This window comes from Cicer arietinum, chromosome 6 (genome assembly GCF_000331145.2).
Source record: "Cicer arietinum cultivar CDC Frontier isolate Library 1 chromosome 6, Cicar.CDCFrontier_v2.0, whole genome shotgun sequence".
Taxonomy (NCBI): Eukaryota; Viridiplantae; Streptophyta; class Magnoliopsida; order Fabales; family Fabaceae; genus Cicer; species Cicer arietinum.
Window position 1 is genome coordinate 57,574,459 of NC_021165.2, and position 14,052 is coordinate 57,588,510.

Sequence of the window (14,052 nt, forward strand, 5' to 3'; positions counted from 1 at the left end):
TCATCTTTTGTTAACATACTAACATTGTTATGGCTTTTCTATAGTGAACAAAAGTAAAATAGTGTTGCAACATGTATAAGTATTTTTTCCACCATTTGCTAAATATGATCAACCATATCATATGTAATTTTATTTCCAAGGTGGTATGTTTCAATTTAATGAAAAATTTAATAAAAGAAATAACAAAAGATAGACATGAAAACCATATAATATAAATAATATATAGTGGATTAGCATAAGAAGCACTCAACCATACTCTGTAACCCCATCGTGGTCCCAACTTTATTTTTTTTAGTGAGCTAGGCTGGGCCTAATAGAAGGGAGAAAATTTCCTCAACTCTTAATATGACTTTGGATGTACTATAGATATTTTATTTTTGAAAAAATACAAATTTTGTGCTGTTTAGACGTGTACTTTAGACTCGAATAAAAGAATGTGATATTTTTGTGCCAGCTAGACTCTCTCACCTTCCAGTTGTGTCAGTATCGCTGAGGTGAAGGAATCAAATACCGACATGTAAACTTTATGTTTATCACACAAGCAACGTAATCTTTAAAGAATGACTCAGATCAAAGTTTTAAGGCAGTTGCATCAACCGATCAACGACACGTGTCCTAGATGCGTTGGATCTCACTAGACCTTACTTGTTTAAAAAGGTTTCTTCCTCTATTGCTTTCTATTTGCGTTTTAACTTTGTAGTTCTCCTCTCTCTCTCTCTCTCTAAAAAAACCATCTCTCTCTCTCTAAAAAAACCATCTCTCTCTCTCTCTCTCTCTCTTACGATGGGTGGGTTTGAACAGCAGGTGAAGTACAGAGCCAAGGAGGTCAAGTCATTTTTCAAGAAGGGAGTGAGGATTGTTGGAAATTCATGGAAGAAAGGATGGAGCAAAGTCAAGCATATCAAAAAATGATCCATAAATATTTCAACTCTTATTGTTTTTATTTTTTCTCTTTTGTTTGTATTTTATCTCCATAGGTTTGGTTTTGATGTATAATTTGATCTTCTGAATCTATATATACTTGTTTTGTTTTTTCTTCTCCTCCCTTTTGGATTTCTTATGGGTGTTTTTTAGGGATTTTATTATTTTTGAGAGACAGTGTTTGCCTTTTTTATGTTTTTTGAGTTTAATTACTATGGGCATATAGTATTTCTTTGTATTTTGTATTTATTCTGGATTTTTATTATTTAAAGTTGTTCGTGAATCGTGAGGAGGCAATTTCATGTTCTTGCCGTTTATTTTGTTTTTGTTCATTTTGATATTTGATATTTGAATTTTGAACGCATTATTAAGCGAGTTCTATAACATATGTAGTGAATAAATAGATATGTTAGAATTTGGATTTGGATACTCTCGTGGATCTCACCCTTAAAATTTACTGTGTTCCTATTTATAAAACTTTTAAGTCTAGAGTTCAATTAATTTTAATTGTGAGTTCAAGAACATAACTCTCTTATATTAGATTTTAGTACGAGAGGATTTTAATTCGTTAAATTTATCCTATAGTAGTTGGTAATCAAAATTGAACACTTCATTAAATTAATGTCGATATACTTTAAGATTTAAAGGTCTTGTGGTTGAGTAGAGGTAAAATATCAGTATTTCCGCGTGGGTACTACGTCGTTGTTATACTTTTTCTCATATAATAACTAAAAAACAATTAATAAGAAATAATAATCTCATATTTATGTTATAGATAAATGATTTCATTTATTATAAATAATAATGATCAATAAATTTGAAATTAATAATACTTTTTCTCATATAATAATTAAAAGAAATTAATAAAAAATAATATCATATTTATGCTATAAATAAATAATTTCATTTATCATAAATAATAATGATCAATAGAGTAGAAATTAATAATGAGTGAGAAATATTTGATATCGACATAAATGTATTTCTTACATTTTCATGTATTTCTTACATTTTCATGTATTAGTAGAAATATGTCTTATATATTTTTTTTAATAATTATCAATTTAAATATTTATTTTGTGTTTTTTAATACTTATCATTAATAAATATTTGTCATGTATTTTTTTTATATATTAATGATAAATATTTATTTTGTTATTTTTATATTTATCATTGACAAACATTCGTCCATTGTTTTTTTTATGTGATGACAATAAATATTTGTTCAATGATTTTTTATATTTATTATTGACAAATATTTTTCTCATATTTATTTTTTGCTTCAGTTATAAATATATTTCTTATTTTTTTTAATATTTATTAGTGACAAACATTTCATATTATTTTTATGTATTATTGATATATACATATTCTATGTGTTTTTATGTTTATCATTGACAAATATTTATCTCACTTTTTTGTTCATTAGTTAGAAATATTTATCCCATATTTTTTAATACTCATGAATATCAAATATTTTTTTTATGTGTTTTTTTATATATTAGTGACAAATATTTATCTCATACTTTTTTTATATTTATAGCAAACAATAATATGTCTTATATTTTTTTATACATCAATTATAAATATTTATCTTACGTTTTTTTATATTTATCATTTTATTTTGCCATAAAATGCAGCCACTCAAGCAAGTAGAGAACCTAAATCCAAAATTGAAATTCAATATCTATATAAAAAATAAAAACAAACCCAAAATTAAAAGAATAACAATAAAAAACTTGGTTTAAAAGACAACACACATAAAATGATGAAACTGATATTTTAAGGATCTACGAAGAATTAATTAATATTTTAGAATTTTTAAAAAATTAAAAAACTGGAATATTGAAGAGGAAGGTATGAAACTTGGAGGGGCCAAAGTTAAGAGATCAATTTTCGTTTTATAGAGTGTAGAAAGTGGGTGTCTTGAAAAAGTTGCTAACGCTGTAGAGTGATTAGAGTAGGTGTGTACTAATTGACAAGTACATTGGGATAGAAAGACAAAGTAATAAGTTTTACATGCCAGTTACTTATGTGAGTTAATAAAGTTAAACATGAAAACATTTAGATGGGGATGTAGTTGTTTTTGGGTACATTTAGAAAGTTGTTGAAGATGAAGTGTCAACAATTAAGTAATAGGAAAAATGGTAATTTATAGAGCATCAATCTTACTTATATTATATATAAATTAATGAGAAATTATTATGTGACTGATGGCGGTAGTTAATAGAACAGTTTGCTATTATGTGATTGATGGTGGTAGTTAATAGAAGAGTTTGCAACGGTTGTAATCACCATAATTTGACATATGTGATCGTTTCTTGACTATGGTAGATTTCGGTTTGCGAGGCTCCTTTGCCGCGTTTCGAAAAACCGTCATTCCAATCGCTCAAAGCAAATTTTGTGACACTTTAACTGTTATTAAATGTACCTCTTTTTTTTCCAAATGGTATTTTGGGAGTTAGCAACCACCCTTATGTACTTTTTGCAACGATTCATTGGTATTGTGACGGTTAACAAGCACCTATGCACTTTTTGCGATGGTTCGAACCGTCCTAAAGAGTATTTTTTGTTAATTTTTTTCATTAATTTATTTTGATAGTTTATTAAATCACAATTAATCTTAAATTAAATTAAAAAATAGTAGGAATCTTCTAACTCAATAATAGCACAAAAGCATCTTGACTGAGCCAACAATTTGAAAACGACAGAACATATAAATAATCAAATAGTATTAAAATTATAGGATCCAACATCAGGTGCTAGATAGCAGAGTCTTCTGCCACCCGTGTCAAAGAAAAAAGAGAAATCAAATGGGTCATCATACGGAATGTAAGTGGGTTTGAAAGAGGCAAAGTCGGCAAGATAAAGCCAATTTGATAACGTAATTAGCACTTTTTCACACTTGATATCACCTACAAAAAATAATGCAAAATTTTACATAAATAACATCAACGGAATGTCAATCAACCCATGATACGAAAAAAATACCATCAGCAACTAATAGATCATTCTCCATTATATTATCTCTTCGTTAGTTGTGTATGTCTTTTAAAGCTTAGGTATCAATCAAATTAAGACTTACCATGACACACTCCCTTATCATGGCTTTGTTTTAAAGCTAAAAGCAATTGTCCAATAGCCCAAACCAAATTAAAAAGTCAATAAAAATACAAAACTTCCATATAAAAAAAAAATGAAGTAGTAAAGTGAAGAAGACCTGAAAAGCCAACCATTTCTTCTCAACGAAACTAAGAAAAGGTCGAGTACTTAATCAACCATACAATTTATGAAAGAAATATTGGCTCAAAAGATAAGTTGCTTTATCTGTTTCTTGCCAAAACTGCAAAATCACAGACAACCAAATGAGCATCTTAAAGTAGATAGAAAAAACAATAAAATCTTAATAAAATAAAAATTGAGAGCAGATCATCATAGAGCCTTTGCAGTAACCAAATATAGTAATCGTATATTCCCTCAAACTACATAGAACATCATGTCTTTCGAATTTTAAGTCATTAAAATCAAATTGGCTTAAATTTCAGTTAGAAACACAACCACAATGTCGACTTAAAAATCAAAACAGGTAAAAAAAAGCAGAATATCAACAAGTATTTTCAGTGACCAAACACAATATTCAAAATCCCTTCAAACTACAAAACAACATCTAAGCAAAATTTAAGCTATTAAAATCAAATTGACTCAGGAGTAAGTTTTATAACACCAACACTTCTGATTGAAGACACGTCCAAGTATTCATGTCTAACACCAACACAGACACTAACACTTTAATTTCATTCAATTAATTCAATTTCTCAAATTATTTGTATCTAACACCGACACAGACATTGAAAATTACATTCAATTAATTCATTTTCTTAAACTATTATCGTAGTTAACGTGTGAGCCAATGTGCAATGTATGTGGTTCATAGACAATAAGCGTGGAATGAAAATACATCACAACCACAATTTCAACTAAAAAATCAATACAAGTACGAAAGAATAAAATATGGACAAGAATTTTTAGTAACCAAACATAGTGATTAAAACTCCCTCAAACTACAAAACAAAGTCTCAATCAAATTCCAAACCGTTAAACATAGTGATAAGAATGTTTTGTCAAAAATAAAAGGCCAATCTGTATATTCAATAACCTTAGTCATAAAATAATCATCCACAGAATAAACTCGTGGAGCACCACCATACCTCTAGATAATGCAATATCTTTACCAACTGCCAAGTAACTCTTAACTACCTGAAGAGGAGACAAAATATTAGCAAAAATAATAAAAGCACAATAAAATTGGGCATATCTCTGGCTAATTCTAACTAAACAATCCAATTTAATGACACATCATGATTTCTACGTTGAGAACCATCAACATTCTTAGCTAATGACTCATAATCACGAACACGTCTGGTTATGTACATCTTACAAAGAAGATTTGTGGCGGCTGAACGGGACTCTTAGAGTCATTATTTCGGTTGACGTCAAGAGAGTGCTTTGGTTTTTCTAAAAGAAATTATAAGAAATTAAGAATCCCTAAAAAATGAACATAAGAATTTGTGAAAGATGCAATTGAAGAAACTGAAATTAAAAACCTATAAAATGTTGAACAATCTGAAATACAAATGTGATAGATTTTACGATCGTGATTGAAGTAATGAAAAATTTCTGAAATGAACGACAAATACCCCAAAAGGAAGTCACACATCATCATAGAATGAATCTCTCAGAGAAGGCGAAGAAACAATGATGCGATCGAATCAGTAAAAGTAAGCAAAGTAATATGATGTAACTATAACATCAAATCTGAAACCAAAGAAAATGTATAAAAGAGATTCAAATCTGCAAATTATGAGTTGTTTTCTACTTTCAATGAATTTATGTGAGCATATTGAAAGCATAATTAGTAAGTTCTAGCGGGTAGCAAACAAGGTGAGCGTTGAATTCATTGGATTAAATGAGAGACGCTGTGTATGGAAAAAAAGAAGGGTGATATGAGCTTTAGAACATTCCATGATTTCAACCTTGCAATATTGTATAAACAAGGGTGACTTGTCATGAATAGTGATGATTTATTGATCTCACAATATCTAAAAGCAAAGTATTTTCCTATGAGTAATTTTTTGAGAGCTTCAATTGGTTATTGCCCAAGCTATACATGAAGAAGTATTTTGCAAGGGGTGGCCATCAAATTCATGCATGGGAGAATAGTTTGGCTTCCTTATCAAAATAGTCAAAAGATTTGGTCTACTAAATCTGCTAAATGTGATATTATGAGCAATATTATGTTTGTAGAAGATATTATGTGTTGGAATGATCCCTTAATTAATGAAGTTTTTCTTCCTTTTGAAGCTCAACAAATTTTTTAGCTGTCACTTTCATTCTCTCAACTACAAGATGAGTTTGTGTGGAATGCTTCACGTTGTGCTGCTTTTTTTTATGAAGAGTTCGTATAATTTCTTAAAGGCAAGACGTGAGATATCTACCTCTCATAATTCAATGCAGGATATTGACCAACAAATCTGGAAAAAGTTGTGGAAAATAAAAATTATTTCAATACACACTCATTTTGGTTGGAGGATTCCACGTGTAAAAGTATCAGTACAAAAAATGATATTATTAAAAGAGTAATCAATTATCACCCATTGTGTATTTTTTGTAGGCAACATACTAAGACAATTTCACATCTCTTAATGGAGTGTCACCGGTCGAAGTAGGTATAGTTTGCTTCTTCTTTAGGTCTGATATTTAATTCGTATGATTCTAGGTATGTACCATTTCAAGAGTGGTTGGAAAGAAATATTACTGATACAAATGAGAATGTGATTGTACATGTGTTAACATTGTGTTATGAAATATGGTAAGCTAGAAATAAAAAATATTTTGAGGAGACTGATGTTGATGTTATTATCGTTGTTCAAAAGACACATAGATCTATTGTTATTTTTAAGAGTGCTAGTGAGGTGTTGATAGAGACACTAAATGTAGGTCATATTTTGCCTATATCTGATATTCGATGGACACCCCTATTTATTGGTTGCTATAAGCTTAATATTGATGCAACATATCCAATAAGACCTACATTTATGGGGTAAGTGGAGTATCAATGTTCTAGTGAGAGATGTTGATAGTGTAGTGGTTGCTGCTTGCAAGTCATTTCATTGTCAAATTCAGATGTAGCCAAAGCTTTAATCATGCAGAAGGGTTCATGATTTGCAAAAGATATATCTTTCTTGAATCTTACAACGGAATCAGATACTTCAAATGTGTATGTGGCGTTGGACGTTCATCAATAATCTTCCATCTATGTTGATTCTATTAAGGGGGGTTGTATTAATTTTAACGTTTGCTTTCATAGTTATAATTTTTTACATGTTAGACACGATGTCAATCAAATTGCTCATTATTTAACTAAATATGATCTTTATAATTTAGGTTGTGTGTGAATTGAAGAGACTCTATTTTATATTTATTGTCAGACTTTTTTTAATGACATTATCTTTGACGTTAAAAAAAAAGTAAGACTAAACAAATTTGACAAATAAGATGAATGAAATAATTTTTACATAAAACTTGGAGATGCTATAGAATAAGATGAACATTAGTAAAATCTTCTATTGCAACAATAAAATTATATTGGGCACCCTAACAAATGTCCTTAAAATCTAAAAGAAAATAAAAGCAAAAATTTTAAATACAAAAGATCAGTTTTTAACATTTCAAGGAATTTAATTAACAAATTCTCATAATATATTTTCTTTTTGAATTTGTTAACAAATGCACCAAAAATACTTGTTAGCATTTTTTAAATTATATTTATATTAGAAAAACAAAAATAATATTTTAGTTATACATATTTGAATTTGAATTTGAATAATAAAGGTTTAAGTTGATTATAGACAAAGAAAAAGGTTAAAGTTGAAGGTTTAAACTCATTTTCTTTGTTTAATTTGTATATGTTTTATGATTTTGTTTGATGTGCATCGGTTGAAAGTTAGCTTTTGTACCCCCTCATTTAAACTTGTACCCCCCAATTTAATGTTTTTTGAGTGAAATACCCAAAATAACCTTAAATCAAAACAGTTGTACCCCACACTTGAAAAATCCGGAAAAGTGAGTTTTTCTGAAAAAAAGTTTTTACCGGAAATTTCAAGAGGATTGAAATTTCCGGTAGTTCAAAGTCAATACCGGAAATTTGAAATTTCCAGATGCCTTTCCGGAAATTTCATTTTTTGAAATTTCCGGTATGCATTTTTAACTACCAGATTTTTCAACTTTCCGGTATGTTTACCGAAAATTTCATTCCTTTTTGAAATTTCCGGTACATTGCTTAACTTTTTGGGCAGGAGCAACCCCAGCAAATTTTTGAAACTACCGGATTTTTCAAAATATTTGAAATTTCCGGTATTGAAAATTCAACTACCGGAAATTTCATTGACCAAATTTCCGGTAATAAATATAACTACCGAAAATTTAGTTGCAAAAAATTACTTACCGGAAATTTCAACGAGGGGTCAGATTTTGGCAGTTATCATTATTATTATTAATTTTTATTTAAAAAAAAAGTTATTATAATATAACAAGTTGTTTGTTTTGACTCATCTATTTAACCGTATTTTTTTCTCTAATTTAATGTATTTTATTTTATTTTAATAATAGAATTTTGATTTTTTAATAATTATTTTTAATTTATTTAAAAAATCAAAATACTATTAATAAAAAAAATTAAATTGAAGAAAAAAAAAATACATCCTAAAATTTTGCCACAAACGAAACGTGTCCCTAATATTTTGCCACAAACATTCATCCTAAAATCAAATGGTTGACCCACAAACAAAACGTGTCCCTAATATTTTGCCTATAAAATAACAACATATTTTCTTAACAACTCACTCCTATTTTTATTTCGAATATTTTATAAAATAACAACTTATTTTCTTAACAACTCTCTCTTATTTTTATTCCGATCTAATAAAAAAATTAATAAAATATTGTTAATATAATTAAAAAATAATAATAAAAATATTTAAAAAATATATAAAGTTTTAATAATATAATTTACTTTACTTTATTATTATTATTACTTTTATTATTATTATTAATATAATTTATTTTATTAATTAATTTATAAATAATATTCAGTATTCATTTATAACTACCGGAAATTTCAAAAAAGAAATTTCCGGTATTCATTTATAACTACCGAAAATTTCAAAAATGAAATTTTCGGTATTCATATATAACTACCGAAAATTTCATTCATTCTGAAATTTCCGGTATTCATTTATAACTACCGGAAATTTCATTCATAATGAAATTTCCGGTAAAAAAAATTCTTTTAAATTTTTACAGTTTTATCAAAGGTAGTTTAGACATTTAAAAATAAAATTTTTAAATAAGGGGTACAAGATTAATTGAGGGGTACAAAAGCCAACTTTCGCATCGGTTTACTTACATGTTGAATTCTTGTTTTCTTAAAAAAAAAAAATATATAAAAAATGAAAGTTCGGAAGAAAAAAGAGAAAGTAGGAAGCATAAACCCTTGGAAGTTCATAAAAGAGGAACATTTTCTCCTACACGTGATGTAAGTTGATAAACCCTTGGAAGTGAAAATGCTGAAGTTGATTCGCTCTTCATGGAACCATTACAACACCCTTCGTCTCTTACATTCTTCTTGGACACAAACCGATTCGCTTTTCACTCGAATTTCCAGAGCCGGAGACCCAATCATTCCCATGACTCCTATCCTCAATCAATGGATTCAAGAGGGCAGAGACATCAAACAATCCGAACTCCAATTTTTCATCAAAAAACTCAGATCCTATCGTCGCTTTAATCAAGCTCTTCAGGTCCTCTCTCGCTTTTGCTTCTCATTAGTTCAATATTCTTATCTTAAAGGGGGCAAAATAAATATGAGATTGATTCACTGCTTTTATTTTATTATGTTTTCTTTTTTCAAATTAAAATATATAATGTAATTAAAATTACTAACCAAAGACACTAGAATGTTTTGAGTTTTGATACATTCAGAAATTATAGTGCCACCACCTCTCACATTTAGGAACCAAAATGACTAATTTATCCTAAAACTGTTGTATTATAATTAACTACACTATTTCTGTCTTTCCTATGCTTGTAATAGTTATAGCTTATTCTAAAGATCAAAGAGCATTTTTTAAGCAATTGTTTTTCTGGTGCTAGATATCGGAATGGATGAGCAACGAAAGAAACCTTCATTTATTATCTGGAGACATTGCCATACGTCTTGACTTGATAGCTAAAGTCCGCGGCCTAGATGAATCACAAAAATATTTTGACAGTATTCCAAACACTTCAAGAGATTTCAAGATCTACAGTGCTCTTTTGAATTGTTATGCACAATACAACTCTGTGGAGAAGGCAGAGGCTACCATGAAGAAAGTAAAAGAGTGTTCTTCAAATCATTCACCAGACTTAGTATTGAGTTATAATGCTCTGTTAAAGCTCTATACTCGGAAAGGTCAGCACGAGAAATTGGTTGCTCTGATGAAAGAAATGCAAGAGAAGCAAATGTACAGCAGTTCTACACTTCCTATTTGGCTCAATGCTTATGTGAACATTAATGACATCGATGGTATGGAGAAGTTATTGGCGAATATGGAAGTTGATCGCGGCGTAATTTTGGGCTGGTTCCTGTATTCTGTTGCAGCAGATGGATATATTAAAGCTGGCCAATTAGACAAGTCATTGGCAATGTTGAAAAAATCTGAACAGTTGATTAAAGGCAAGTCAAAGAGAGCTGCATATGAATCTCTTCTAACTAAGTATGCTGCTATTGGAAAAAAGGATGACGTGTATCGCATTTGGAATATATGCAAAAACTTAAATGGTTCCCACAATTCAGTTTACATCTCAATGTTAACTGCATTATCAAAGCTAAATGACATTGAGGGAGCTGAGAGGATTCTTGAGGAATGGGAATCTGGAAAAACATGCTTTGACATCAGAATTCCAAGTGTGATGGTGAGTGCTTACTGTAAGAAAGGTATGTTGGAAAAGGCTGAAGCATTTATTGGGGGACTTTTAAAAAGAGGCAACAAATTAGATGGAAGAATATGGGATCGATTGGCACGCGGCTATTACAAGTGTAATGATATGGATAAAGCAGTTGATGCAATGAAGAAAGCAGTATTGGAAAGTCCACAAGGATGGAAGCCTTACCCTTTTACTTTTGCTGCATGTATTGAGCACATGAAAGATAAGAATGATTTGGAGTCGGCATTGGAGATTCTTGGTTCATGTAGGGAACAAGGACATTTCTCAGAAGCTACTTCTGATAAGTTGTTAAGTTATGTAAAAGGTAAAATCGCAGAAACAAATGCATTGAAACTCGTCAAAGGAGTTTATCATCTGAGGACTGATCTAGTGCTGGATGGACAGGATGGTGAGAACTATGTTGTCAATAGCACTGCGACTGAGCACAATAGCAGTTTAGTGGACCAGTTTAAGGGTCTGCTGCGACACTTTTTACCGGCTACACGCAGCAAATAGTAGCGGTGAACGCAGCCGCTAATCGCGGCAAATGGCATTTCACTTCCCCTTCTGTAATAGGGTTCGCAATACCATGTTTGCCCTCTGATATTTTTAGTTATTAATTTTTTATGGGTTATTTGGTCTTTTTGTAATATTATATTAAACACTAATACTCTCTTCCTGGATTCCGATTCCGATTAGCTGCATTCACCAAAGCCAAGCAGTCAAGCAAACTACAACCGTTTAAACCATCGCATGCTGTGCAGTAACGTCATTTTTTACAGTAAAATTAAAGCTGTTCTTTTAGTGGCACCATTTTACTTCAACAAATTGGTGCAGAACTTCAAAGGTTGGCTTTACAACTTTGGTTGACGTTGAACAACGTCATAGTTGCCTATGGTTCGCCGTTCTATGTCGATCTTCACCCGTGCGAGGTAGGTTCTGATGGCAAGAAGAAATAATGAATTTTGATTGAGCATGATAGCTCACAGATATAGGGCACATAGATAGCAGCACAACACCATGTATCCACAATGCAACATCATGAAAATGTTTCAAATAGTCATTATGCACTATAAAATTGAAATAGCTTCGATATTAATTACTTCAAATATAGACCTACTGTACCAAATTTTCTGAACCAACACCTTAAAGTTGAAGACCTCCCTTCAACCTTCAAAGCCTCAAACACCCTAGATTAATCACCGACTTTAATCATGGAAGTATCCTAATTTTAGCCCCACCCTCAATTGCTCTCCAATGGAACAATCATTCCATACAAATGATAGTCCAGCTTTGGTGTTTTCTCTCAAGTTCAATCAACAAAAGATTGAATCAAAAGAAATATTTAATCTTGATTATTTTTTGAATGAATAGTTGATGAAGATTTAATGAAAGTGTTCTTTTTGAAAATGAAGGAACATGTTAGAATTTAAGAGACTATTCAATGTATTTGGTCACATGTTTTTAGCTTTGTACTGTGACATTTTGAAAGCTCTTTATATTCTAGATTAGTGTTTTTAGCAAGTTTCTAAATTTTGGGTCGTAATTGAGTTTGAATATTATTATTTGCATATTGGCCTTTATTCGCTCTACAGGCTATAATTTGAGCTTTGGATGTCGGATTGACGCATGCAAGCAGACGTTGGAAAGCTAAAAGTAAGAGTTACAACTTTGATGTTGGCGTAAAAGCTCAAATTGGAACTCTACTGAGTCTAAACTATTGATTACATGACCTGAGTTTTTTTTGTAGTAATATTTAGTATTGGGCCACTTGGTTTTTGCCCTGGAGCTTTTAGAGCCCAAATTCGAGTACTATATAGTTCAGTTTTTTTTTTTTTTTAGTAAGGGGAGTTCGGTTATTTAGACACTCAGATACAAATACTCAGAGTTTTCTTGTTTTTGGATAAATAGTATATTTTTTATGGAAGACTAATTTCTTAGATTAATCCATTGTTTCATAATTTTATCAAGACTTTGAGGTTTATTTTATAATGTTAATTTCACTTTGATGATTCTATTTCTTTTTATTTGATTAAATTGTTATTCTAAATTCGTAATTCAAATCTCAATAAAATTGATGAAATTAGTTTAACAGAATTGTTGAGACAAAATCTCAATTTAATATTTTGATGAAAACAAACAAAAAATTAATTAATAATTCTAATTATGATTCTAAGTGTTTTGGTATTTAACATGTGTATTTGAGTGTGTTAAAACAAGTTAGGTACCAAGTATTTCAAAGCAGATCTCATTAAAAATCAAGAAAGTAAAAATAGTTAAACGAAGATCGTTCTTAACATACTTCAGTAAAACGAAGATCGTTCTTGACATACTTCAGTAAAACGAAGATCGTTCTTGAGATATTTTTGGAAAACGAAGAACGTTCTCCACATATGTCTTATTCAAGAATGATCAGTTTTCTTTGTGAAAGATTGGATCCTGGAAGCTTTATTCATCTCATACCTTCATCAAGAATAAGCAAGGATCAATCTAAGTTAGCATTTTTTCAGAATTCGAAGGATCAAAGACATGCTTCATGAAAAGTACAAAGCAAGATCATTCTTCAAGTGAGGCAAATGCACGTACAAATTTACAGACTGTAAAGTACACTAAAGTTGAACTTTCAATCAAGACCTGCACACTTGACTTAACGATAGAAATCATCTCAGACAACTGACAGAACCACAAGTACAAATCAGCTCATCTCCAAATTCGAAGAACGATCTTGGATGTCAAGAATGTTCTTGGATTCAACATGAACTCTCTTGCTTTTTGGCTGATCTTATCTATCCACTTTTTGCACCTCTGTTGCTCCTTCCCAAAGCACTCCTATTGATGATCATCAGCGTCCCTCGAAAAGGACCAAATTAGAAATGGAATCATCAAGAGCTTATAAGGACATTCCCATAATTTTTTTTTTTGCTCTTCAAACCATCATTGCAAGATAAGCAAAGCATCAAGAATCAAAAGCAAGACTAATCTTCAAAGTTGCTAAAGTAAGCAAGTACAAACTGGACAAAAATGATAAAGTCCTTGCATCACTAATACACGTACAGAGCAGAAAAGCTTGGCACGCAACATCTGTCAGAATTGTCAAAATTCAGCAAT

At 30.3% G+C, this 14,052-nt stretch overlaps 1 protein-coding gene across 1 annotated transcript; it reads left to right on the plus strand.

Moving 5' to 3' along the window:
- Positions 1 to 9,428: 9,428 nt before the first annotated feature.
- LOC101505197 (pentatricopeptide repeat-containing protein At2g20710, mitochondrial-like) lies at positions 9,429 to 11,693 on the plus strand. Its single transcript, XM_004514389.4, has 2 exons — positions 9,429 to 9,779; positions 10,132 to 11,693. Exons 1-2 carry the CDS (start codon positions 9,543 to 9,545, stop codon positions 11,458 to 11,460), a joined length of 1,566 nt encoding a protein of 521 aa, XP_004514446.1. The 5' UTR covers positions 9,429 to 9,542; the 3' UTR covers positions 11,461 to 11,693.
- Positions 11,694 to 14,052: the final 2,359 nt, after the last annotated feature.